The sequence below is a fragment of the Cavia porcellus genome, unplaced genomic scaffold (assembly GCF_034190915.1).
Source record: "Cavia porcellus strain 051 isolate PalLab524CR breed Dunkin Hartley unplaced genomic scaffold, mCavPor4.1 scaffold_33, whole genome shotgun sequence".
Lineage (NCBI taxonomy): Eukaryota > Metazoa > Chordata > Mammalia > Rodentia > Caviidae > Cavia > Cavia porcellus.
Window position 1 is genome coordinate 7,735,883 of NW_026947516.1, and position 23,883 is coordinate 7,759,765.

The 23,883-nt window shown below is 46.3% G+C and overlaps 1 protein-coding gene and 1 long non-coding RNA gene across 3 annotated transcripts in view; one reads left to right on the forward strand and one right to left on the reverse strand.

The window, feature by feature from the left end:
- The window catches only part of Shroom2 (shroom family member 2), a 152,750-nt gene extending 146,666 nt beyond the window's left edge, over positions 1–6,084 (reverse strand). Inside the window, exon 1 of one of the 2 annotated variants that reach the window (XM_063243109.1) lies at positions 5,745–6,084. In XM_063243109.1, the coding sequence (XP_063099179.1) occupies positions 5,745–5,882 (138 nt within the window). In that variant the 5' untranslated portion in view covers positions 5,883–6,084. The remainder of the gene's footprint in view (positions 1–5,744) is intronic. The other variant, XM_063243108.1, reaches the window with a different exon arrangement.
- Positions 6,085–6,402: 318 nt separating this feature from the next.
- Positions 6,403–8,249, forward strand: LOC134474606 (uncharacterized). The gene is made up of 2 exons (XR_010045472.1): positions 6,403–6,748; positions 7,193–8,249. It is a non-coding gene; the product is annotated as an uncharacterized LOC134474606 (long non-coding RNA).
- The last annotated feature ends 15,634 nt before the right edge of the window (positions 8,250–23,883 follow it).

Sequence of the window (23,883 nt, forward strand, 5' to 3'; positions counted from 1 at the left end):
TCAATTATGACAGTATTTGATTCTTACAGAGCTGGGGATCAAACCAAGACCACGTGTATGCTAGGTAAGTGCACTACTACTGAGCTACATCCCCCCTCCAACCCTGACTTGTTTTGGAATGGTCTATCCCAGCACCACACCATGCTGGGCTCTCTCAAAATCCTTCTTGTGGGTTTCAAGTCTCCAGTTTGCCTATGCAACAGAAGCCATGACTTGCAGAAACCTGTAGGATTTTTGCTGAGTGCTGCCCACTCCTACCTAGTGTTTGAAAGTAGAAGAAGACCTAAGTAAAGTCTTTTCAGCTGCTACACCCTAAAATTAACTTGTTGTATGTTCCCACTGAGCCCGTCTCGAAAGAGGAGTTTCACACAGCCCAGAGCTTTTTTCCCCTGCCTTAAGAGCTTGGCCACAAATTAGGCTTATTGGCATACCGACACAAAACAATTCTGCCAAAGAAACAAGTCCAAAATACATTCCAAAAAATATGCTTAGCCATGAAATACAAAGGTAAGTTAGGAAACAAGATGAAAACTACTACAGTGTTTGTTATTCTACATCAGCTTGCTGGCAAGGTAAGGCAGTTTTTCTCCCCACCCCTCGAGAGATAAATATTAGGACACGTTAAGATATATTCCTGAGCCATGAAAACCAAATTCAGCCCGTCACAGATGTATGATGAAGAGCTTCAGTTTATAGCTGCTCATGACGTAGGAGCCCCTGGATTTATAGGTGTGAGTCCAGCACTTGGGCATCTCAGAGGAAGAATCCTCCACCAGCTGAACCCCAAGGCCAGGGATGGGACTGAAGGCACTCTGCCTAGCTCCCTAGCCACACCTAAAACATCTCCAGAGGAACAAGGATTACAATTCAGCAGGGTTGTGTTAATTTGCAGGCTGGAAGAGGGTAATAAAGATATATTTGAAAGCCAGTTGGCAAGGCAGGCAGGTCTCCCAACTGAAAAGGTCTTTCAGCACAGGAAACAAAACTCACCTCAGGTTTTTAAACCACACTATGCATTCCCCAGAACAAATGAGTCTTTAGAATTATACTCATCCTAATAAGTCAAGAAAACACTCTCACTGCCATCAGAGAATGACTGGCCTTTGTATCATCCTGAGGACCTGCTATGGCCACAGCCAGCAGGGTGCCCAGGCAGGGGTGCCCCAAGTCCTCACTGGGACATCCCTGAAGCATAAACAAGTCGACCCAAATCCACAAACAAGTTGAGATCCCCAGTTCTTTAACGGATTCCTCTTTTTCAGAACCATGACTGATATCTGACATAGAACTTGGCTCTTGGGGGCAAACACAAGGACGTCAGGGACAACAGTCTGCCTGCCAACCTAGGGTGCTATTTTTGCCCAGGTTAAGGATGACCTTGATGAGGCCAGGGCCTCATAAAATGAAGCCCCCTTATCAAACCACTGAGGGAGGAGATGGAGGGGCATAGGGTCCCTCAGCCCTTCCTGGTCCAGCGCCCTTTGCTCTCTTGGACCTGAGCAAATGCGCCACTGGGGGTGGGGGGTGTGGCCCCCTAAAAGTACTGATTCTGCCTTCAGCTTCCCAGCAGAAAGGAGGCAGCCACGGGCGTTCCAACCCTCCACACCCTGAAAGGCTCAGCTGCCAAAGGCAATGGGCTCCCAAAGGAGCTACAGGAGGTGGACACAGGCCAGGCCAGGCCTGGCCCCAACCAATCTCTCCTCCTTGGCTCTGAAATTCTTAACAGGGACTCTAAGAAATGATGATGACAGGGTGGGGCTGGCTTCATTCCTTCTCCAGTAACAAACATTCCTGAGGCCGCTGGGGGCCTACTGACCCTCAGTGTCCATCTCACCCCTCCACAGCCTTGCTGGAATTCAAGCCACTAGGTGACATTTTACAAATCAGTCTCCCCCCTCCCTCTTAAGGCTTTCAGCTGAATGAGCTGATGGGGAGAGCGCGGCAAAACTGGGCAAGACCACAGCTACCATCCTATCCAGTCTGCCTCCACAGGTTCAAGCAGCCCTGCATCTCTCTGCATGTGCCCCCCAGAAATGTAAGACCCGCAGTCTTAGAAGAAAGATCTCACTCCTGCCTTCCTCTGCAAGCTGGGCTGCAGTGTATGTTTTACTAACGGTAGATGGACTTCTTTTTTTTTTTTTTTTTTTTTTTTGTCTTTTTCGTTTTTATGGGTACCAGGGATCAAACATGACTGCCTGCTTGCAAGGCAGGCGCTTATGCCACTGAGCTAAATCCCCAGCCCTGGTAGATGGACTTCAAACTGCAAGTCAGGTTAAGCACACCTAGTGGTCAGGAATCAAGCATAGTCTGCATCTTTCAGCAGAGGTCTTGCAGGATGTCTGGGGTAAGCATCACATTCCCCCCCAGGAAGGGAGTGTAACTTCAAACTAGACCCAGAGAAGAGGCAGACCTTGCCCACAGCCACTCCCAAAGCTCAAGACAAAGGACTGGGGAGTCCCAGCTTCTATTTCCTTTCTCTGGCTACAAAAATGCAGATGAAGCAAGTATTTATTTGTGTTCCACTACACAAATAAAGCCTTTCCTTAGGGCCAACACTTCAGAAGAAAATGGCACTCCACACAAACCCTGGAAATGCCAAGGCTCATAACTAACCATGCTACCAGCCAGTCTTCCGGAAGAAATAAGTAACGGCTGAGACACTTCACAAGCAAAGGTTAATACCAACCATTAACCTCACAAAAGGGTTCAAATTCATAACTGGGCTACCAATAGGCAATGTCTGGGGAGCTTTTTGGTTGTCTCATCTGGAGACCCGCACCACAGGCATGGAACAACACAGAGGACAGCCCCACAACAGAGAATGATTCAGCCCAGAACATCACGAGGGTCCAGGCTGAAAAGCCATGTCACCTAACGGGTGCCACCAAGGTGCTCAAACTCCCTGGGTAGCCTGGGCTGCTCTGTGTGTTGGCATCACAGGCAACACCCCACACCAAGGTTGAACCAGCTTAGGCCTGACGGCGCTCTTGGTTTATTTTTTGTGACGCGGGGTAAACTCAGGTCCTCATTCATGCTAGGCAACTACATGACCACTGTGTTACATACACAGCCCCTTTCAGATTTTTATGTTGTTTTTGGTGTACTTGGGATTGAGCACACGGGGCCACACTCATATTAGGCAAGTGCTCTGCTGCTGTGCTATGTCCCCAGTCCTTTTCTAAAAAATTTTATTTTGATACAGGGTCTTGCCAAGTAGCTAAATTGCCCAGGCTGGCCTCAAGCTTGTGATCCTCCTGTCTCAGCCTCCTGGTTAGCTGGAATTACAGACAGGGCCACCACTGCACAAGTTCTGCACTCCCGTGAGACTTTCAAAGGACTCACACATATCCTCATGAAAAGAATACGTGCTTTTTTTCCTTTTGGATCAAGCTTCCCCCAAATCAGAGTCTGTTAAACAGAAAATGAATCCCCTGCGATATGTGATGACTCTAATAGGTAACTGATTACAAAGGTTTTTATTTTTCTTAAGTGCAAAAAAACTATTAGAATAATGATTATTTAATGAGTTCCAGTGAACTATTCAGCAACTTCTGCGACAGGAAGGAAGGACTGGAGTCCTGGATTAATGTAATTCTGGTTGTAGAATTTTTCCCCTGGTCCACCACAAATGGCCCATTTCCACTTTTTAAGTGGTCATCAATGGACACACTTCCTTTCGCCCTTTGTAAGTTGTGGGACAGCTAGTTGCCAGCTGTCAGGCTGTAGGCAAGCATCATGGATGATCAATCTTGCGCCTTTCAAGAGGCATAAGAAATACTGCTGACACTGTACAGAGGCTGTTTATGCACATGGAGAAAACAGACAAAGGCCCTACTCTGTTCCGAATCTCTTCCATCATAAACAATAAGATCCCAACATTCCAGTCACATTGGACCCACAAATAAATGAAGCAGGGCCCACTGGGTCTGAGCAGTCCCCCCTTCAATTTCTAGAAGGCACAGAACACTGAGAATGCAGGGGGCAGGGTAGGAAGGAGGAGGGGCTCTGCAGACCCTCCCTCAACTTCTCATGAAACTACTCAGTGAAAGAGACCTCCAAGTGTCTTATACTATGAAAGGTCAAAATGCAAGACACTTCATGTTAAATAATGTTTTACAACTGACCTCACCTGCTATAAAGACAAATGGTCTGAGGAAGACATTTGGAATTGAATAAGTATCTTTAAAAAAAATGAGCAGGATATGGTGGTGCATACTTGTAATACCAGCACTCTGAAAAGCTGAGGCAGGAGGATCACAAGTTCCAGCTCAGCCTGGGCTCTACACAGCAGCTTATGGAGACCTGGTCAGGAAATCAAAACAATTTTTAATAATTCATAAAGTGGGCTAAGGATGTAACTCAGTGCAAAGGTGTTGAGTTTAATCCCCACTATTACACCAGAAAAAAAAAAGTTAAAGAAAAAGAAACACTAAAGGATTATGTGATTTACCTGCTGGCTTTCTCACTGTTGCCATCAGAAATGGCCTCTTAAATTTGTCCTCTACAAGATATGGGCTAAGCTGCTTTACGAAAGACACAAACCATGCCCTTGCTGGCCATTTTAGGGCTGCCTGATGCCCTTTCAAAGAAACCGATATTTCAAAGGGATTGCACCCGGTTAAATTCGTAATTACCAAAGGCTCCTTCCCGAGTTCAGTATGAATTTAGTGCACAGCTAAACAAGCTCCTGTCAAAGTTTCTAGTTTGCAAATAGGTAAGAGAGAAAAGGGCTGAGGCATAGGTAAGCAGTATAGCACTGGGCCTGAGACTCTGGGTCCTATCTGTAACATGGACTGAGAGTCCCACGAGTGGGAAAGAAGCGGGGAAGCTTGGTTATCTCTGGGGTTAGAACAACAAAGCCATTTCACTTCCCAAAGGCCTCCCCGCGGGGCGGGTTAGGAGTCACTCCATTTCTTCCTGTAGTGGGGGAGGAAAGCAGAAAAACCTGCAAGTCACCTTCAAACGCTTCCAGCAGCCAAGAACATTTACATTTTAAAAGGAACTTTGTCCCTCCGACTGGCCTGGCTCGGCCTTTCCCAAAGTAACTGACCACTGGTCACTTTCCACTAGAAGAAAACACAAGGGTTGGTTGGTCGGCTTGTTTTTCCAGGTTCCTACAGACTCCGGTGGTAAATTTCAAGGCTTAACTTGGTTTTGAGCCTGGAGAATTCCAAGTTCAGAAGCAACCTCCCTCCCACACACACAGACACTGCAGTTAAGACGCAGAAGGAATTCTTATTATGGGAACCCAAGTCCTACAGTTACCGCAAAGTTTCTCTAAGTTCCTGCAGGTAGCCGGTGCACGAGGACATAGGGCTGGCAGCAGAAAGTCAGTAAATACTGATGGCTGATGGGAATCGAGAAGCCGGATCCGAGGCAGCTGCCCGGCTGGGTCTCTCCTTAGCGATAACGGGTGCAGGTTCCAAGCCGGGGACCTTGGCGAGGCCCACACAGGTGGGGACCGCTCTATCCAGCCCCTGGCTCCTCGGAGTCTCCCTCCCAGCACTTCAGGGCAGCCCCACAGGTGCGGATCACCGGCGTGGCTGAAGTGATAGGGGACCCAGGCAGGCCCTTTCCCGGAGGGGGAAGGGAAGGGGACCCGGAACAAGAGCCACTGGACGCCCAGCGGCGCCGGAACCACACACCTCCGCCGGCCTGGAGCGCAGGTCCACGCAGGTGACTCCCGCAGCAACACGGCTGGAGCACCCTACGCGAACGCAGCCCCCGGCGCGCAGCCGCCTCACCTTGGTGATGACCAGCGGCTCGCCGTGCTCTCGGCCGCCCTTCAGGGTGAAGCCCCAGGGAGCGCCGCCGCTCAACTGCACCTCCACCAGTCGCCCGCCGTCGCTCGCCCGCGCCTCGGCCTCCGTCAGGACCTCCATGGCGAGGCCCACAGCGACGCGCGCCCATGCGCCCGGCAAGCCCCGGACAGCCGACGGCAAGGGAGACTCTGGGCGCCCGCACCGCCGCCGCCCGCCACCAGCCACCAGCCACCCGCGAACTTGCGCTGCAACTTTGGGGCCGAGAGCCGGCCGCGCCGGGAGCTAGCTGGGAGGAGGGCGCGCGGGCGGCGGGGAGGGGGTGGCAGGGAGGGAAGGCGAGGAGGGGCGGGGCCCGCGCGGAGCAGGGGCGGGGCGCGTGCGCTGGGACCGCGTGCAACTCCACAGGCCCGGGGGCGGGGCGCACTCGGGGGCTCCGGCCCGTGCTAGAAGTTGGGGCGGGGGCGGGGGCGGGGCCTGGGAGAAGCGTTCGCGCTCTGGTCTTCGGCCTCTGCTGGAGATTAGGGGGCAGAGCTGAGGGCCGGGGGCTGGACAGGACCACCCCGCTTGTCTAGAGGAAGCCTGGGATCCAGGCGCAGGCGGCCGATCAGGGGTTCCGGCCTACTTGGAGGGTAGGGGTCTCCCCGAGGCTGGGAGGAAGGGGTCTGAACCCGGGGGCGCGCAATCTGGGGTCCCTCCCGGGTGGAAGATATCGGCATGTACCCGGAGTCGCGAGATCGGGGATGCCGCCCAGGGTGGATAGCGGCCCGCACCCGGGGGCCATTCCGGGTCCTGCCGGGGTGGAAGTTAGGGGCCCGGGGCGGGAGCCCGGCGCGCACTGAAGACTCGGCGCCGACTCCGAGCTGAGGCCGCATAGAGACGAGCCGATTGGCGTAGCTGGGGACGTGGAGCGCGCGCTCCGTGACCGGCGCCACCTGTGGGCCGGGGGAGGGCGAGGGTGGCGACGCCCAGAGGACCGGGCGCAACAGGTGAGTGGCGGAAGGGGCCGCGCGGGGCTGGGCGGGCTCTCGGTGGCGGCCACTAGGAGGCCCCCGCACCTTCCTCTGGCGGGGCGCGGACGCTCGCCTTTGTCCCCGCCAGCCGCGGAGGCGGGCGGCCGCCAGGTGAGGGCGGAAGCTCCCCGGAGGGGCCCCCGCCTTAGTCCCACCCCAGGGGCCGTGGACGGCTGGCCGGAGCGCAGTCAGCGCGCACTTGTACTAACCCGGCTCGTTCCAAAGCGCTCACGGTGCGGGGGCTGCTTTCAAAGCCTCGGCCGGGAGGGACGCCCAACCTGTTCCTAAAGGGGCCTCCGCACCCTCCCACACATTCCCTGTCTTGGCGCCAGCCCGCATCCTAAATGGCACCTGGTTGGCTCTTGCTGTTGTCACAGCACTGCAAGCCTTTCTTTGGGACCTTGCTCTTCCCTTTTATAGAACTGTGCCAGGAAGTCTTCGTGCCTGGCTCACATTTGCACCCCGAACAAAGATGGCCTGCAATTGGTGAAAGCATTGAGGTTCCGAAAACTCCAAACTGCATTGGAAACATCTGCGTCAAACTGGGCGTGGTGTCACACTCCTCTAACCCCAGCTTCCTGGGAGGCTGAGGCAGAGGAAACTCAAGTTCGAAACCAACCTGTGCAATTTAGGGACTTAGCAAGACCGAAAATAAAAAGGAGCTGGGGAGGTAACAGAGTGTGAAGGCCCCAGTTGCAACACTCAGCACCAAAAGATGGGGAGAGAAAGAAAATCAGTAGTTTTTTGCATACTTTGCAAAAATTGTTTGCGTTGCTGTTCATGTGGCTGGACACCACTGAGCACCTGTGTCCACCGACCAGGCCCTTTGGCAGGTGACACTCCAGGGAGCTGATGACCAGGTCAAGCTCAGAGCTCTGGGCCAAGAGTCAGGGCCCCACAAGGCTGGGTGCACCTGGGATCTGCATTCTGGACTGGTGTCCTGTGTCTCATTCAACCACCTGAACAGAGTCCAAACCCACGGGCAGCCGTCACCGTCGAGGGTACTGCCCCACGTAACTTGCAAGCCTCAGGTCTTCAGAGTGCCTCTAGTTACAATGAAGTAAGGTTTTTCTTTTTAAATGGAAACTCAGGAGTGTGCCTGTCAGAATCAACTGCAAGGATATCTTCTTCTCCAGCCCCAAACCTGGGGTGGAACTCGACAGTGCTCTACCCCTAAACTATGGCCTGGGCCTTTTTAAGTTACCCAGGTGGGACTCGAACTCGCGATTCTCTGGCCTCAACCTCTGTGAGTGCCCCTGGATTACAGATATGAGCCACCTCCTGGCTTCCAAATGTGTATGTCTGTAAATTGCTTGCGTGGGTACAGATTAAGTGGCACAGAACTGAAAACGCAGATGAGTGTGTGTGAAACTGAGTAAACTTGTCGGGTCGTATCAGTGCTCATATCCACCTTGCGGCTTTGTTCTGTAGTTTTATAAAATGTCACCATTGAGAGAAAGGTGCAGTGTACATAGGACACATCTTTCTTTTTCTTTTTTGTTATTTCTGTTTTGTTTTTTGAGACAAGATCTCACTATGTGGATCAGATTGGCTCTGAACTCATTGTGTAGCCTAAGCTGACCTTGAACTTGCAGTGATCCTCCTGCCTCAGCCTCCAACGTGCCGGAATTATAGTCATGGTCCACCACATCTGGGTGAATTGGTTGGCTTTATTTGTTTTTGACACAGGGTCTGGCTATGTAGGTCAGGCTAATTTGAATTCATCATGTATCCCAGATTGGCCTCGAACTGGCAGTAGTCTTTCCTGCCTCAGCCTCCTGAGTGCTGGAATTCCAGGGTATGTGCCACCATACCAGGCTAGACTTACAAGTACTTTCATTGATATTCTTGGTGCTATGAAGTTGAGCACATCCATCACTGCACCCCGATGCTCTGTATCATGTCTGTTACATCATCACAGGACACCCTGAGACCAACTGCCCCAGTTTATCTGTCAGGCACCTCCTCTGTTTGAGTTCATTGTAGGCTCCTGGAGGTATTGGCTGTCTCCAGAAAACTCACAACTTGGGGGGATTAGCACAGGGAGAATATGTTTGTCCCTGTCTGTCCTCAGTCTTTTGGAAAGCCAAGGCATGCCTTGTCTGTGTCACTACCCACTTCTTACCATTCAGCTTCATAGCCTAGGAGACCCCAGGTGCTCTACAGGGCATGTGACCCTGGACATCCCTGCACCCCAGGAGCACTGCCTGCTAGCCTGCTGTGCATTCTCTTAGAAAGAAGATTGGTGTATTGGTAGAAGCTTTGCTTAGGCTTTGTCTACAACGAGTCAGTTTATCAGTAAGAAAAAGCAAACTAACTTTCAGGGATTTTATCAGTTGCTAATCTGTGTTAACTGGGGCTTGAACCCACAGCCTGTGCACAGTGCTACATGCTTACCTTTTTATATGTTTTATTTTGAGGCAGTGTCTCACTATGTCTTCTAAGTTGCCCAGGCTGAGCTCAAACTTCCAGTCCTCTTGCCTCAGCCTCCCAGAGTGCTGAGATTACAGGTGTGCGCTGCCATACTCAGCAATAGCTAATCTACATGAAATAAAGATCAAATCATTTTATTCTAATAAGAGATTTAGACTCATTATAAAGTGTTGGATGATATAATTCCGGTTTTTACTTTTACCTTCAAACTAATGGGCAGCCAGGCATGGTCCTGGGCTACAAAGTGAGCCCAAGGCTGGCCTGAACTGCATAGAAAGACCTGTCTCAAAAAGACAAAAAAAAAAAAAAAAAAAAAAAAAAAATTACAAAAGAGTAGATAGGTCAAGCTTTCCTGAAAACTTTTTTTTTGTTTTGTTTTTAGACAGGGCCTTCCTGTGTAGTCCAGGCTAGCCTCCTGCCTCAGCCTCCCAAATGCTGGCATCACAGGTATATGCCACTGTGCCTAGTTCAGAATACCTTTTAATGTGGTATTTTTTCAAAGACAAGATGGTAAAAACAAATGCTTAGCATGCATCAGGCCTGAGTTCCATCCCTAGTTCCAAAAAATAAAAATAATGCTAAACTATCCCACCACTAGCACCTCTACATGTTCCCATTTAAAACAAGAATTTACCACTTGAGAGACTGAGGCAAGAGGATTGCCATGAGTTTGAGGCCATCCTCAACTACGTAACAAGACAACTGTCCCAAAAATAATAATAATAATTTTTTTTAAACCCAGAAACCAAAGATTTGCACTGGCTTTTCTTTTTTTTTTTTTTTTTTTGAGTAGGAAGCTCTTAGTTACTTTTCTCATTGCTGAGACAAAATACCTGACGCCTAAATGTAAAAGGGGAAAGTTTACTTAGCTCAAAGTTTGTAGAGGTTTCAATCCATAATCGGCTGGCAGGGTGGCTTGGCAGAGGAGCAGTGCAGAGGCGCAACAGTTCATGGCAAGCAGAGGATGGCAAAATCAAGCAAGGGACCTTACCAGCGTCTTTGTGCCTCTTTTATATTGTAGTTAGGGTACCTTGTACCATTAATCCCAGCACCCTTGCACCATGAACCAATCACACACTTTAGATTCAGCCACTTCTGAGAAAGCCTCACTTAGGATTGCATGAGGCTTTGGGGGCCATAGCAGGGAATAACTCAGTAACTAGGGATTGAGCTCACAGCCTGCTGCATGAAAGGCATGTGCTCTACTGAGCTACTTCCCAGCCCTCTTTTTTTTTTTTTTTTTTTTTTTTTTTAAGATAGGATTTCACTGTGCAGTTCAGGCTGGCCTTTTTATTCTTAGTTTTTATTTGACACCTGGTCTCATTAAGTTTCCTGGGCCAGCCTCAAATGTCTGAACCTCTTGCTTGTGCCCCCAGAGTAGCTGAAACCACGTGGCATCCGCCCTGGCCAGTGGTGTCATTGCAATGGTGATGGGTGGGGCACTCGGCAGTATGGCAGAGCTCTTGACTCCTGGCAAGCAGGACAGAAGTTGATGTATAGCAGAGGGACAACTTAGCTTATAAAATTAGATTCACAAACTTGCTGCAGTTCCCATTTGTCCACTTTTAGGATGCATTCTTTATAGGGTCACGGGTTTGCCAGCGTGGGGATATATGTCTGAAGCCTCAGCTGCTGGAAGGGCTGAGGCAGGAGGGTCATTTTGGCCCAGGAATTGGGAGCAAGCCTAGGCAGCATAATAAGATGCCATCTCTCGAAAAGTCATGTGTGTATGAAATGTAAATTACATGGCAACCAAGCCTTGGGGGTTTTAGTAGAGGTTGTAGGGAGTGAGTTTGTTTGTTTGTTGACACAGGGTCTTGCTATGTAGTTCAGGCTAGCGCCGAAGTCACTGGCCTCAAACTCAAAGCAGTCTTCCTGCCTCAGCTTCCCAAGTACTGGGGTTACAGGCTTTAAAGCTGCTTTTGAAACACCTTTTAAATAATTGAGTCTAACCAACTTTCCCTTCTGGTAACTAAAACAACTGAATAAGTAGTGAACATAAAAGGCTGGGGATTTAGTTCAGCGGCACAAGAGCCTGCCTTGCAAGCACATGGTCATGAGTTCGATCCCCAGTACCAATTTAAAAAAAAGTAGTGAATATAAATCATGTAATTCATTTAGTATGTGTATATAAATATACCAGTACCTAGCTCTTCAGTTCAGTAGTGTATGAGGGGGGTGAGTCTTAGTTAGAGGTGCTTTTACACAGTACCTCTTTTTTTTTGGCGGGGGGTCTTTTTGAGACAGTGTCTCACTATACAGTTTAGGCTGGCCTTGAGCTTACTTTGTAACCCAGGCTTGTCCTGACCTGTTAACATATCTCCTGCCTCAGCCTCCTGAGCGCTGGGATTACAGGCTTGTGCCACCACACCCAGCTAACACATGCATATTTTAACATACAGTGTTAGAAAAAAGTCATTGACTTCAGCATGAGACTTAGCTCACAGTATTGTGTGCACTTAGCAGACAGGAGGTCCTCGGTTCAATCCCCAACTCAAAAATACATTATTTTTTTTAAAAATAACATAGCCGGGGCTGGGGATTTAGCTCAGCGGCATAAGCGCCTGCCTTGCAAGCGTGTGGTCATGAGTTTGATCCCTGGTACCGGTAAAAATACAAAATAAAATAAAATAAAATAACATAGCCAGTGAGCAGAGATTTCTCAGGCGCTTCTTCCTTAGCCAAGCATGAGGCAGGCTTGCCAAGGAATGTAAAGGATGCAGGGAATATGTAACATTAGCTCTGACCAAGAGCGAAAATATGAATGAAAGCCCACAGAAAAAACATGTTAGAATTAAGTGCTAAATGACTGAACTACAAAAGTGTCTGTAGGGAAAAAATGAAAGTAGCAAGAAGGGGAAAAAGAATGAGTAAAGCCATCAGTAAAATCTTTTTTTTTTTTTTTTTGTACCAGGGATTGAACTCACAACCTTACACTTACCAGGCAAGCATTTGAGCTGCTGAGCTAAACCCTCAGCCCAAGTGGAATCTTTTTTATTTGTTCTGTTTTGTTTTGAGACAGGGTCTCATTATGTAGTTAAGTCTAGCCTTGAGCTCACTTTGTAGCCCTGGCTGACCTTGAACTCAGAGCAATCCTCCTGCCTCAGCTGCCTGAGTGCTGGGATTACAGGCATGTGCCATCTTGCCTGACCCAGTCCCCACTTCTGTAGTTGCACAGCCTTCCTTTCCTGACCTTGCACCTCTGGGCCCTAGAACAGGAGAGAAGAAATGCATGCTGCTTTCAGCCTCACAGTTTTCATCAACAGCCCTACAAAACCAAGCCAGAACAGGTTAAAATGTGCAGAGGAACTGAGCTAACAGTGCACCAAGTTCTCAGTCTGGTGCTGTGCACAGTGGTCACAACAGATCAACACGAATGTGTGATTATTAATAAGAGCTCCCACTTTATCTGGATTTCCTCAATTTTCCCCTAATGTCCTAGAATCCACCCTTTTGTAAGGAGGGGCGTGAGACAGGGTCTTGCCATGTAGCCCAGGCTGGCCTTGAACTCATGGCAGTCTTCCTACTTCTGCCTCCCGAGTGCTGGGATTGCAGTCATGGGCCACCATTTCTAGCTTACCCCATTGCATCTAATCACTTTGTCCTATTTAAGGGCACCCTGAAATGACTGGGGTTCATTGGCTTGCATGTGCATGTGTGCACTCATGTGTGTGCACACACACACATAGGAGTCTTCACATCCTTAGTGTTGAAACAATCCAGGTGCTGCGTGGAACAGCGTGAGGATGGAACCTGAGGCCACTGCTGCTTGGATGTTTTGGAGGACTGCTTTTGTGCGAAATTCCTTCACTGGCTGCTGGCCAAAGTACTTGTTTCAATCGGATCTGTTTTTCTGAACTTCAAGGAATGTAGAAATATCTGACAAGCAGAAGTCTGAGGAAGTAAGTAGTGGAGAGCCACGGTTCAAAGGGCAGTAGAATGTCTCCCTCCCTGTACAGATTCCTCCCAGGCAGACAAAGGAGGGTCCTAACAAGCTGACTGATTGTGCTCATTCTTTACCTTTCTATAATTACACAGATGGAAGGCCCACAGGAAATAATATGTGGTTTACATTTTATTAGAAGTAAATTTTTATTTAGGGAAGATAGCTCAGAGGAGATCCCTTTTACCCACTTTCTCTGAATGTTAAGTGTGGTTCTTTGATAAACAACTCATTACTGAGGTATTTTTGTCAAGACTAAGAAATCAGTGCCACATGATACTGAATGCGTATGATCCCAGCAACTAGGGAAGCTGAGACAGGAGGGTGGAAAGTTAAAAGCCAGACTGAGGTCCCGTCTCAAAATAAAAAAGAATAAAAAACCTGGAGTGTAGCAGCTCAGTGATAGAGCATTTGCCTAACACACACACAAAGCCCTCCTCAGTTCCTCAGTACCAAAAACAAACAAGCAAAACCAGAAAACTTAAGTAATTACTGTTGCTGTTAACTAACCTTGACTTTACTTGAATTTCTGCAATTTGCACACAAATGTACTGTTTCTATCCAAGGTTCCCATCCAGGATTCCACATTGCATTTAGTTGTCCTGTCTCTGCTCTGGGACAGTTCCTGTCTATACTTTTTCCCTTGTTCTTTTGTTGTGGCACTGGGACCACTTTGGGCTCCATCTATGGCCAGAGCTGGGTAATTACAGCAGAGCCACTGTATGACACACAGGGCTGAAATACATACCACCATGATCCTTATTTTGTGGGGCGGAGCAGGTTGAGACAGGGTTTCACTGTGTAGCCTAGGCCTCCTGCTCGTGGTGATCCTCCTGCCTCAGCCTCCCAAGTGTTGAGGTTACAGCTGTATGCCACCACATCCAGCCACCAGCTGGTTCTCTATGGGGATGTTTTCTGAACTCTGTGACAGGGTGTTGGGGTCTTAAGCTCTACTCATGATAGTGTGTTCAATCAAGGGCAGACTCAGGAGACTACCATTCTGTGTAAGCCACTGGGCCTGCTCGGGTGTAACCACCTGTATCCCACACATTAGCTCTGCCATACACCAGCTCTAACCACAAGCCCACGCCTTGAGGTTCATGTGGGTTTCCTATTCCTTGCTCGTGGCCACTTGAGTGACAGTTATTTCAACATTAGCTAAAGTCAGTGCACTTGGTGGCCTGTGCCAAGCTGTCCCAACTGCTTGGGAGGCAGAGGCAGGAGGATAGCAAGTGCAACTTTGCGAGACCCGGTCTCAAACTAAAATTATAGCAGGGCTGGGGATATAACTCAGTGGTAGAGAGCTTGCCTAGCATGAGCAAGATCCTAGTTCAACCCACATCTTCCCCAACACTGGAGAAGTAGCCCAAATCAGGGTGGGGGTCTAAAGCATGTGCTTAGCACTGTGGGGTCCTTGGATTCATTAACAAGCACCAAGAGTAAAGCAGCCAAGGCCTGTGGCTAATGAGTATATTGTGTGTCCTTTGCATTAGAGGTCTGCTTTGAGCCAGACTTTAGCTCAGGAGCATAAGCACCTGCCTTGCAAGTGTACAGTCAGTCATGAGTTTGACCCCAGTACAAAAAAAGAAAAAGAAATAAGACAATAGAGGTCTGCTCTTACAGGTCTGTGTGGAAGAGGACTGCATAGAACATAATCCTCCCAGAATAACAGTCACCTCACCTCATTATACTGCGTTAGTATGATGTGCTAGAAAAAGAAACCTTAGATAAAAACTGAACAAATTTCGAAACATGTCATGTGATACATGTGGGTACATTGTAATCACACAAACCCCCCCCACACACACACACAGACACACACATGCTTGAAAACAGCCGCAAGCTGCAAGGCATCATATCTGGCCACCTGTGACCACCTGGGCCTCTCCAAAGTGCACCTGGTGTGTCCTCAAGTTGGCCGTTTGCAGCACCCCCTGGTGACGGGAGGTAGTGCTTGCGACTGACCTGCCTGCCTTTGACTTAAACTCCACCACTTGGGTGACCTGAGACACTGTGTCCTACTGAAGGTGGCCAGGTGATGAACCGAGTGTCCTATCCTCTCTCTGGGACACAGCCACCCCTCCCCAGAAGCAGACAAAACAGTGATTAGCAGCCTGCTCTATTGTCTCCATCCAGGTGCCTCTGAAGAGTAGCCCCAGGGACCTTGGGCTTGGGCATAGTGAATCCCTCACTCAAAACATCCACAACTAAAACCTCCAGGATATCACTTCAGATGGAAATGGGGTTCTTGGCTTTGTGTGTGTGGGGTACAGGGGATAGAAACCAGGGCCTAGCACGTATGTTGGCACATGCTCTACCACTGGGCTATGCTCCCCAGCCTTTTTTTCTTTTCTTTTCTTTTCTTTTCTTTTTTTTTTTTGATGCTAGGAATCGAACTCACGACCTCATGCTTGCTAGGCAGGCACTGAGTTAGATTCCCGGCCTCAACTGACATTTGATTAAATAAATCATTTCCATCGTTCACGATTTTAAATGCACTAGCCTTGGGGCTGGGGATTTAGCTCAGCAGCATAAGCGCCTGCCTTGCAAGTGCATGGTCCTGAGTTCAATCCCTGGTACTGGTTAAAAAAAAAAAATGCACAAGCCTTTTTTTATGAGTCCATGTTGGCTGTAAGGTTTACATTCCTGGGGTGGGAGGAAGGTACCCAGAAATAACAGGTCTGCATTCCCTTTCCCTCACCCCTCTTGAGCCCCCTTCCACAGGAAAAGGCCCACCTCCCTACTCACTGTTATCTATCTTCTATTTATTTATAAGTTGAGTCCCTCATTCGGCCTTTTCCTGAGCCCAGGCTGGCTGTCAGCGTGTATTATCTTCTTCTACAGTTCTATGAAGAGTTAATTTTGTGTGCATATTTGAACAAAAGGTGCACATGTCATGCTCTCAAAACTGCACTTAAGAGAAGTGTACTCGAAATATGGAAATGGGCACCAGGTCCCAAAATCATGACATGCCTTTCTGAGTGTTAGAATTCTTCATTTAAAACAAACAAACAAACGTTTTCTCCTTTGGAACCTGAAAGTCCAGCATGAAGAATAAGAAGTAAGCTGAGAGAAAAAAAAAAATAAATAAATAAAAAAAAAAAAAAAAAAGAAGTAAGCTGAGAAAGCTTTGGTGATCGGTTTCTGGTTATGAAACATGATAGAGAAATGTCTCCAGATTTGCAAGTGGGAGCAGAATTTTTTTTTACCATAAAGGGATATAGAATTGTGTTTTTGTGTGCACCCAAGAAAGAAAATGTACCATTGTTGCCCCATGATTGACATGATTTGAAATTGGTTTTTTTTCTCTCTCTCTCTTTGAAATAAAATGGATTTGGGAGAAAAAATGGTTCACATATAAAGCCCCTGACTTGTCATTAACATTGAAGTACTCTTAGTAGTTCTTGCTTATGGTCTTTTCTGTCTCTCAATCCTTAAATGTTTCAGCTAATTGCGCTAGATAATCAGTATCACAAGCTTTTGAAATACTCTTGGTTTCCTTTTCTTTTCACTTGGTGTTTATTTGCCCACAGATGCCAGTTTCCATTTTTGAGCGAGATGGAAGTGTTGGTACACTTCCGTCTCTGGGCAGTCATCAATGCTGCTTTCTTTATAGAATGGATGTGGTCCAGCAAATGGAGCTTTGAATAAAAAATCCAGTCACTGTGAGGCGAACCCTGTACAGGCCTGCCTTCTCTTGGTCAGCAACCCACTGGCTGACTTGCAGCAAGAAGGCCTTTAAGATGGTATATGAAGAAAAATAATCATAAATAAAATGGTGTGTGGTGGGCAGCGATTGTTAGCAACCAGAGTTTTCCACTGAGAGCCATGAGCTGCTCCCAGGGAGTTCCACACAAGGCTAGCCCCCTCTTTCATTCAGACCAGGGCAATGGATGGAGCTCAGTAGTTAGAACACTTGCCTGGCTTGTGCGAGGTCATGGTCTCATTAAAAAGCTCCAGATTGAGCCAGGCATGGTGGCACATGCCTGTAGTCTGGCACTCAGGAGGCTGAGGCAGGAGAATTGCTGAGAGTCCAAGGCCAGCCTGAACTACATAGTGAGAACCTGTCTCATGAAATTAATCAATTTTCAAAAAAAAAAAAAAAAAGCTCCAGGGACTGGGGATTTAGCTCAGCAGCATAAGTGCCTGTCTGGCAAGCAAGAGGTCATGAGTTCTATCCCTGGTACAAAAAAAAAAAAAAAAGAAAGAAAGAAAAAGAAAAACCAAAAATAGTGGCCCTATACTATTCACTCTCTTTAGGATTTAGCTCAGTGCCAGCGTGTGATTGTGAGTTTGATCCCTGGTATTGATTTAAAAAAAAAAAAAAAGTTGAGGTAAAAGTTCTTTCAGACTCAGAAAATTGTTAACATGTTTTTCAGCATGTTCAGCAAGGTCCTTTTTTGTTGGGGGGGGGGGGTGGTCACTGGGGGTTGAACTCATGACCTTGCACTTGCCAGGCAGGCACTATTAAGCTACTGAGCTAAATCCCCAGCCCCTGTTAGCATGTTTCTCAACACAAAATTAACTTGTCTGTCTTCCCTAGTCTTTGTCTGTTGTCTCCCTCTTCCATTTGTAGCATCCTGTCATTTGTCCCTCAGTGATACCTCCTGTGTCACTCCTGGGCCTTCTAGATCCAGAGGAAGGGTGCTGTTTGTTGGCCACTGCTCACCCTTGCATCTTGCGCTCCCTGCATTGGGAGAGTGCCCATGTTTCTGCGGGATTTTTCACCGCAGCTCTCTCCAGATTCATACAGGACCCTGAGCTTCCCTTTGCTCTTCATGGAAGATGCAAACCCCAGGGCTTTGCTCCTCAAAGAAAGCCTGCACATCTCCCAGAAGCTCAGAAGCTCGGTAGAAATGCAGACTCTCGTCCCAGACACCCCAGACATTCTAAACGGGATCTGCCTTTTTGGAAGATTCACAAGGCTGTGCACATGAAATCCAACAAGTACATGCTGTTCTCAACTGAGGCCAGATGTCATTTTCAGTGACTTCATATTTTTTATACACATTTTTTTAGTTTTGTTTTGAGGCAGAAGTCTTGCTGTGGTCTCAGACTCCTGGGCTCCAGGAATCTTCCTGCCTCACTATCCTATTTGGCAAGGAGTATAGATACATACTACTACATGAGCTAGGATATAATTCTAAACCATATTCAATCCTTGTGTCTTTCTACTCCAGTCTATATTTCTTTTCTTTTTGGCAGGACTACGATTGGACCCGGGGCCTTTACACTAAGCTACATCCGCAGCCTTCTTTTTTATTTTGAAATAAGAATCTTTCTTATGTTTATTTTAATTAAGGGAAAAACTTAAAAAATTAGGATATATAGTAGTAACTCTTTTTGATCTCCTATTAACTTGTTTTGAAGTCCTGTAATACTCCCAAGATCTTGTTTTGACTGATTAGACTCTGTTCCATTCTGTGCGATAGTAGCAAGTTTGAAGGTATAGGCAACTAATTTGAAGGCAATAAGATTCACAAAGATGCCCATTCTGGTTTGACTATTGTCTCCTTTGGAAGTCCTGTAATGTTCACAATGCCTAAGTTTTATTGGTCTTGTTCTCCACTGTTTTGTCCGGCTTTATAATATCTAATGAGATGGACAATTCCTTTTAAGGAAACAAGAGACAATGTTGATAACCATTGTTGATGACCTTGTACTCTGTTCTACATCATGTGCTATGTCTATCCTTGGTTTGGACTTACAGCTTTGTTTTGCCATATTTGACTTTATTCTCTCCCCCCCAAGAGAGTAATGAGAACTGAGGAGTAATAAAATCCAAAATGTATAAATTTTGTTATAAAAAAGAGAGGGAGGGGAAAAAAAAAAGAGCTCTAACGGATATAACAACAAGTGTGTTTAGGGATGTTAAATAGCTGACTATATTAATGTTTTTGGATCATTGAACACAGCTGTTTGCAGTCTCTCCGTTTGAATGTCTACTTTGTATTCTTTGATACTGTGATTTGAGCAACTATTTCCAAGATGATATTATGTAATCTATTAACAGGTGATTTCTTACTGTTATGTTTTTTTTTTGTAGTTATGTATTATGTGTAACCTTACACTGCTTTGTTCTGTTTTGTGTTTTTCTCTTTTTCCTCTTAAATAAAAAAAAAAAAAAAAAAAGAAATAAGAATCTTGTTGCGTTACACAAGCTGGGCTGAAGTTGAGGATCTTCCTGTGTCGGCCTCCTGGAGTGCTGGTATTACAGACATGCCACTGTACCTGGCTAGTGACTGGTTTGTTTGATGTCAGCAGTGCCTTTATTCTTCATGTCTTCTTTATTGAGGTCTATAACAGTCCCTTATGTATTGGACACAGACCGTCCCTTTAGCTTTGCTAAGCCTCCTTGCATATAGTAACTCAATAAATTCCCATCGAGCTCAATGGAGAGGTCATGTTGCTCTTGGTCTCAGTGATCCCAAAGAGGCCTGGAGCTACGGCACTAAACTTTTGACTGGAAAGGCAGTGTCTAGGCCCAGGTTTCTTAGCAAACAGAGCCTAAGGGTTCTGTGCATAGGGAAAATTTTTGCAAGCCATATGTTGGATAAGAGGTTAAGATTCATAATTTACCAAGAACTCTTACAACTCATTACCATAGCAAAAAAACAAGTGATTTTTTTTTTTTTTTTTTTTTTGAGGCAGAGTCTTACTCTGTAGTTCATGCCGGCCTCTAATGCATGGTGATCCTCTTGCCTCAGCCTCAGAACCTGAAGTAAAAATGAGCAGCTGGGCATAATGGTGCAGGCCTATAATCCCAGCAATTTAGGAGCTGAAACAGGAGTTCTAGCTCAGCTGGGCAATTTAATGACTTAGTGAGACCCTGTCTCATATTGAAAAAAAAAAAAAAATTTAAGAGATGTTGCTCAGTGCCAAGGCCCTAGGTTCAATCCCCAGTACAGTAAAAAATCCAAAACACTGTGAGATTTCACCTCATAAGAATACCTATTATCAAAAACACAAAGGCCAGTCAGTGGTTTATGCTTATAGTTACAACTACTCCAGAGGCTGAGGCAGGAGGATTGCTTGAGTTCAGCTTGAGTCTAGGAATTCAATTTTAGCCTGGTCCATGTCTTAAAAAAAACAATGAAATGACACAGACAAGAGATAAATGTGGGCGGGGTTTGGAGAAATGGGAAGCCTATTGTGCTGTTAGGAATGGCGTCTGATAGAGCCATTTATGGAGAGCAGTACAGAACTCCTAAAGAAATAAGAACGACCTACATGACCCAGCCTCAACTTCCAGGCAGCTATTTAAAGGGAGCAAATTCCCCACCTGGCACAGTCACATGTGTCCCATGTTTACTGTAGCAGTGTTTATGGCCCCCAAAATAAACTACCCAAATGATGATTGGTGGGTGAGCAAAAAAATGTGGTTTCTATACATGATGGAGTATTCTTCAGCCATGAAGAAAAGCAAACTGAGGTCACTTGTGGGGAAGTGGATCAAACTGGAGATCCTGTTAAGAAAAGTGAGCTAGATTCAGAAAAACAAGGGCCACCTGATAGGTGCAATTTGGGGGCTGGAAGATGACATTAAACTAGAAGGGAGACTAACACAAGAGGAAGGGGACCAAGGAGGGAGGTGTGTGTGTGTGCATGTCCATGTATGTGTGTCTATGTAAGTGTGCATACATGCTGTGGAATATTACTCAGCCTTTAAAAATATGCACACTATGGTGCAAGATCCCTAAGAAACCCAACTTGGTGCTCTGGGCCACTCCGGGAATGTCCTTAGGGAGGAATGAAGGCTGAGTAACTTACTGATCTGCCAACACCTTCTGCTGCATGTCACACAGCCCTTTTAACACAACTAGGTGTTAACCCCCTGAGTTTCTGGTTCACTGGCCCCACACTCTGAGATCTCTGAGATCGCTGTGGGATAAGCTGGATAAGCTTCAGGCTCTGTGGGAAATGTGCAAACCCCCTCTGCCTGTTGTGTAAATAAAGTTTTATTGGCATGCAGCCATGCTCACTTGCTTCAGGATTATCCTCATCAGTTTAAGTATCAGAAAAACACACATGAAATGTTCATTATTAATACTGAATGAGATGATATAGAATTCGAGGACAGTGCCTGCCCACACTCTATGAATTATTTAGTCCCTACTTCATTATTTAAGTGCCTGTTATTGTGAATGGCAGGCTCTTCACCTTCCATCTGCACCTGGTTTCCTCCTACACTGGTCTCCATGTGTTACCGGTGATTCTTACTATGAACTCGATCCTGTGGACAATGGGACACTCCACAATGAACAATAAGTAGCTGGGACAAAAACTCACTGAGCTTTTTCCAGCCATTAATGCAGCTGATCAAGCAGGAATGATAGGCAAATCATGGAGCAGAGAAAGCCAAGAATAGGGCATTTCCAAGGGGATAGATTCTCTAGGTAGCCCAAACTAAAAATGGCCAGCAGATCTAGGTGCTAAATTTAGAGGAAGGACAAAAAAAGCAGGGGTTGGGGAGGAATGATGCAAAAATAAATATACTTTCAAGCCAGGCACAGTAGTATAAAACTGTAATTCCAGCACTTGGGAGGCAGAGGCAGGGGAATCTTAAATTCAAATTCCCCTGGAGCTACACAGTGAGGCTGAGTATGGCTTACAGCAGTGATCCTGAACCTTTCTAGCACCAGGGACCAGTCTGTGGAAGATGATTTTTGCACAGACTGGTGAGAGGGGGCTGGATTGGGAGTGATTCAGCACATTGCATTTATTGTGCCTTTTATTTCAATGACTACATTGTAATATATACTGAAATAATTTACAGCTCGCCCAGAATCAGTGGGAGCTACAAGCTTGATTTCCGGCAATTAGAAGATCCTATCTGGAACTGAGGGGAGACAGTGCCCCCCGCCCCGAAGTGTAATGTTCAGTGTGGAAGCTCACATAGTTTGCTGTCTTTTCAGGAAGCCCTGCTGCATCACATGATAGGTTGTTGGAAATGGAGGCAGGCATTTTGGTGCTATTTTAGCAATTTCAGGATATTCCACTTTGACTTTGCACAGAACATAGGCAGACTTCAATGCAAAATATCGAAAGGTTTTTTTTAGGTGCTGGGAATTGAACTCAGGACCTTGTGCTGACCAGGTGGGCACTGTACCACTGATCCTCTTTTAGCAATGACAAAGTTGATTCACCTGGCGTATTCACAAATTGCTGATTCACTCCTTCTCATTCAGGGATCTTCTATGGATGGGGAGTCATGCTCAAAGTCTTTTAAAAGCTGAGATAGGTAATAGTACCTGAGCTAAGAGAAAGAAGGCCCTGGTTTAGTCTCTTTTAAAGCCTTTGCTAACATTTGAAACATCAAAAATCCCAGTGTCCACTCACCACCCCTATAATTCCAGTTTGGCTTCAAATTCAGCCACTTTATCTGAAGAAATGAACACAGTTGTCATTATCCCCAACGTGATTTCACTGAGCAGGTTGAATATGTCTTACAAGTAAGCAAGTTTTGTGACTCATTCTGTGTTACTGAAAGTACTGCCAGTGGTGACTTTTTCTAGGCAAACATTCAGAAGTGACCTTTTTGACCTGTGTAGTGATATCAGAACACCATCCAATCATGATGAACATTCATCATTCACCATCCAAATCATGATGAATAACATGCATACAGCAACACAAAATAAGCAATTCTGTTTTCCTGATATTTAGTCATTCAGACACTTGAACAGGAGGATTACTGTGAATTTGTGGGCAGCCTGGACTACAAAGTGAGTTCAAGGCCAGCCTAAGCTGCATAGTTTGACAATGTCTCAAAAAGACCAAAAAAAAAAGGAAAAAAAGAAAGAAAAATATATGCTTTTTTATACTTAAAGGTCCTGATTAATGCTGCACCAATATAGTGGTACTTTGGTTCATGAATTTAATTCTTTCCAATGATTCTGGTCACAAACTGAATTTTTAAAAAATTTTAAAAATCATTTACGTGTCTATTTTTATTTTAAACAGAAAAAAATAAAAACAATACAAAATTTCAAAACAAGACAGTAGGAAAGTAACAATGGTTAATACATTGCGAATTGTTATCTTTAAAGTAGCTGCTTATGTTACAAGTTGCAGGCATGACAAATTGATCCGACAATATAGGCACAAAACTTTCTTTTCATGGCAAACTGAACTGAACAAGAATTGAATTAAATTTCCTCATAAGGTCACCATTGCCCCGACCACTGAATTTGATTAGGTTCTTGTCTAATTCCATTTCATGGAAAGAATTAAGTGTGAAACGAGGTACACTGTATCTCGAAACTCACATTTGGAGGGATTGTGTTTATATTTTTCACATCTGTGATATTTCTCCATGTGTCTGCCTCCCAAGTGTGTGCATACGTAAATGTGTGTGTAATATACTTTATCTCATCTACTTTATAGTTGAACTATTTAATGAAAAAGTTTCTTTCTTGTTTCACTTCTCACACTAATTTCAAGTTCCCTGGTGATGGTTTTAGAAATTTAATCTTTTACCTCTCTCTCTCTCTTTTTTCCTGGGTTGAGGATTGAACCGGTAAAAGAGAATTTTCACAGAAATAAGGAGCTGTGTAAAAGAACAGAGAACAGAGGGACATAAGGCAGATGTATAGTCCTCACCCAAAGGTGACCTTCAGTTCTCTCGCAGATGCCAACCCTGGGCTTGCTGCATGGGATCCTTCAGGGAGAACCACAATGATGGGGGTGCACAGCCCTGAGCTCCCTCCTTTCTCTCCTCCCCCTCCAGCCCCAG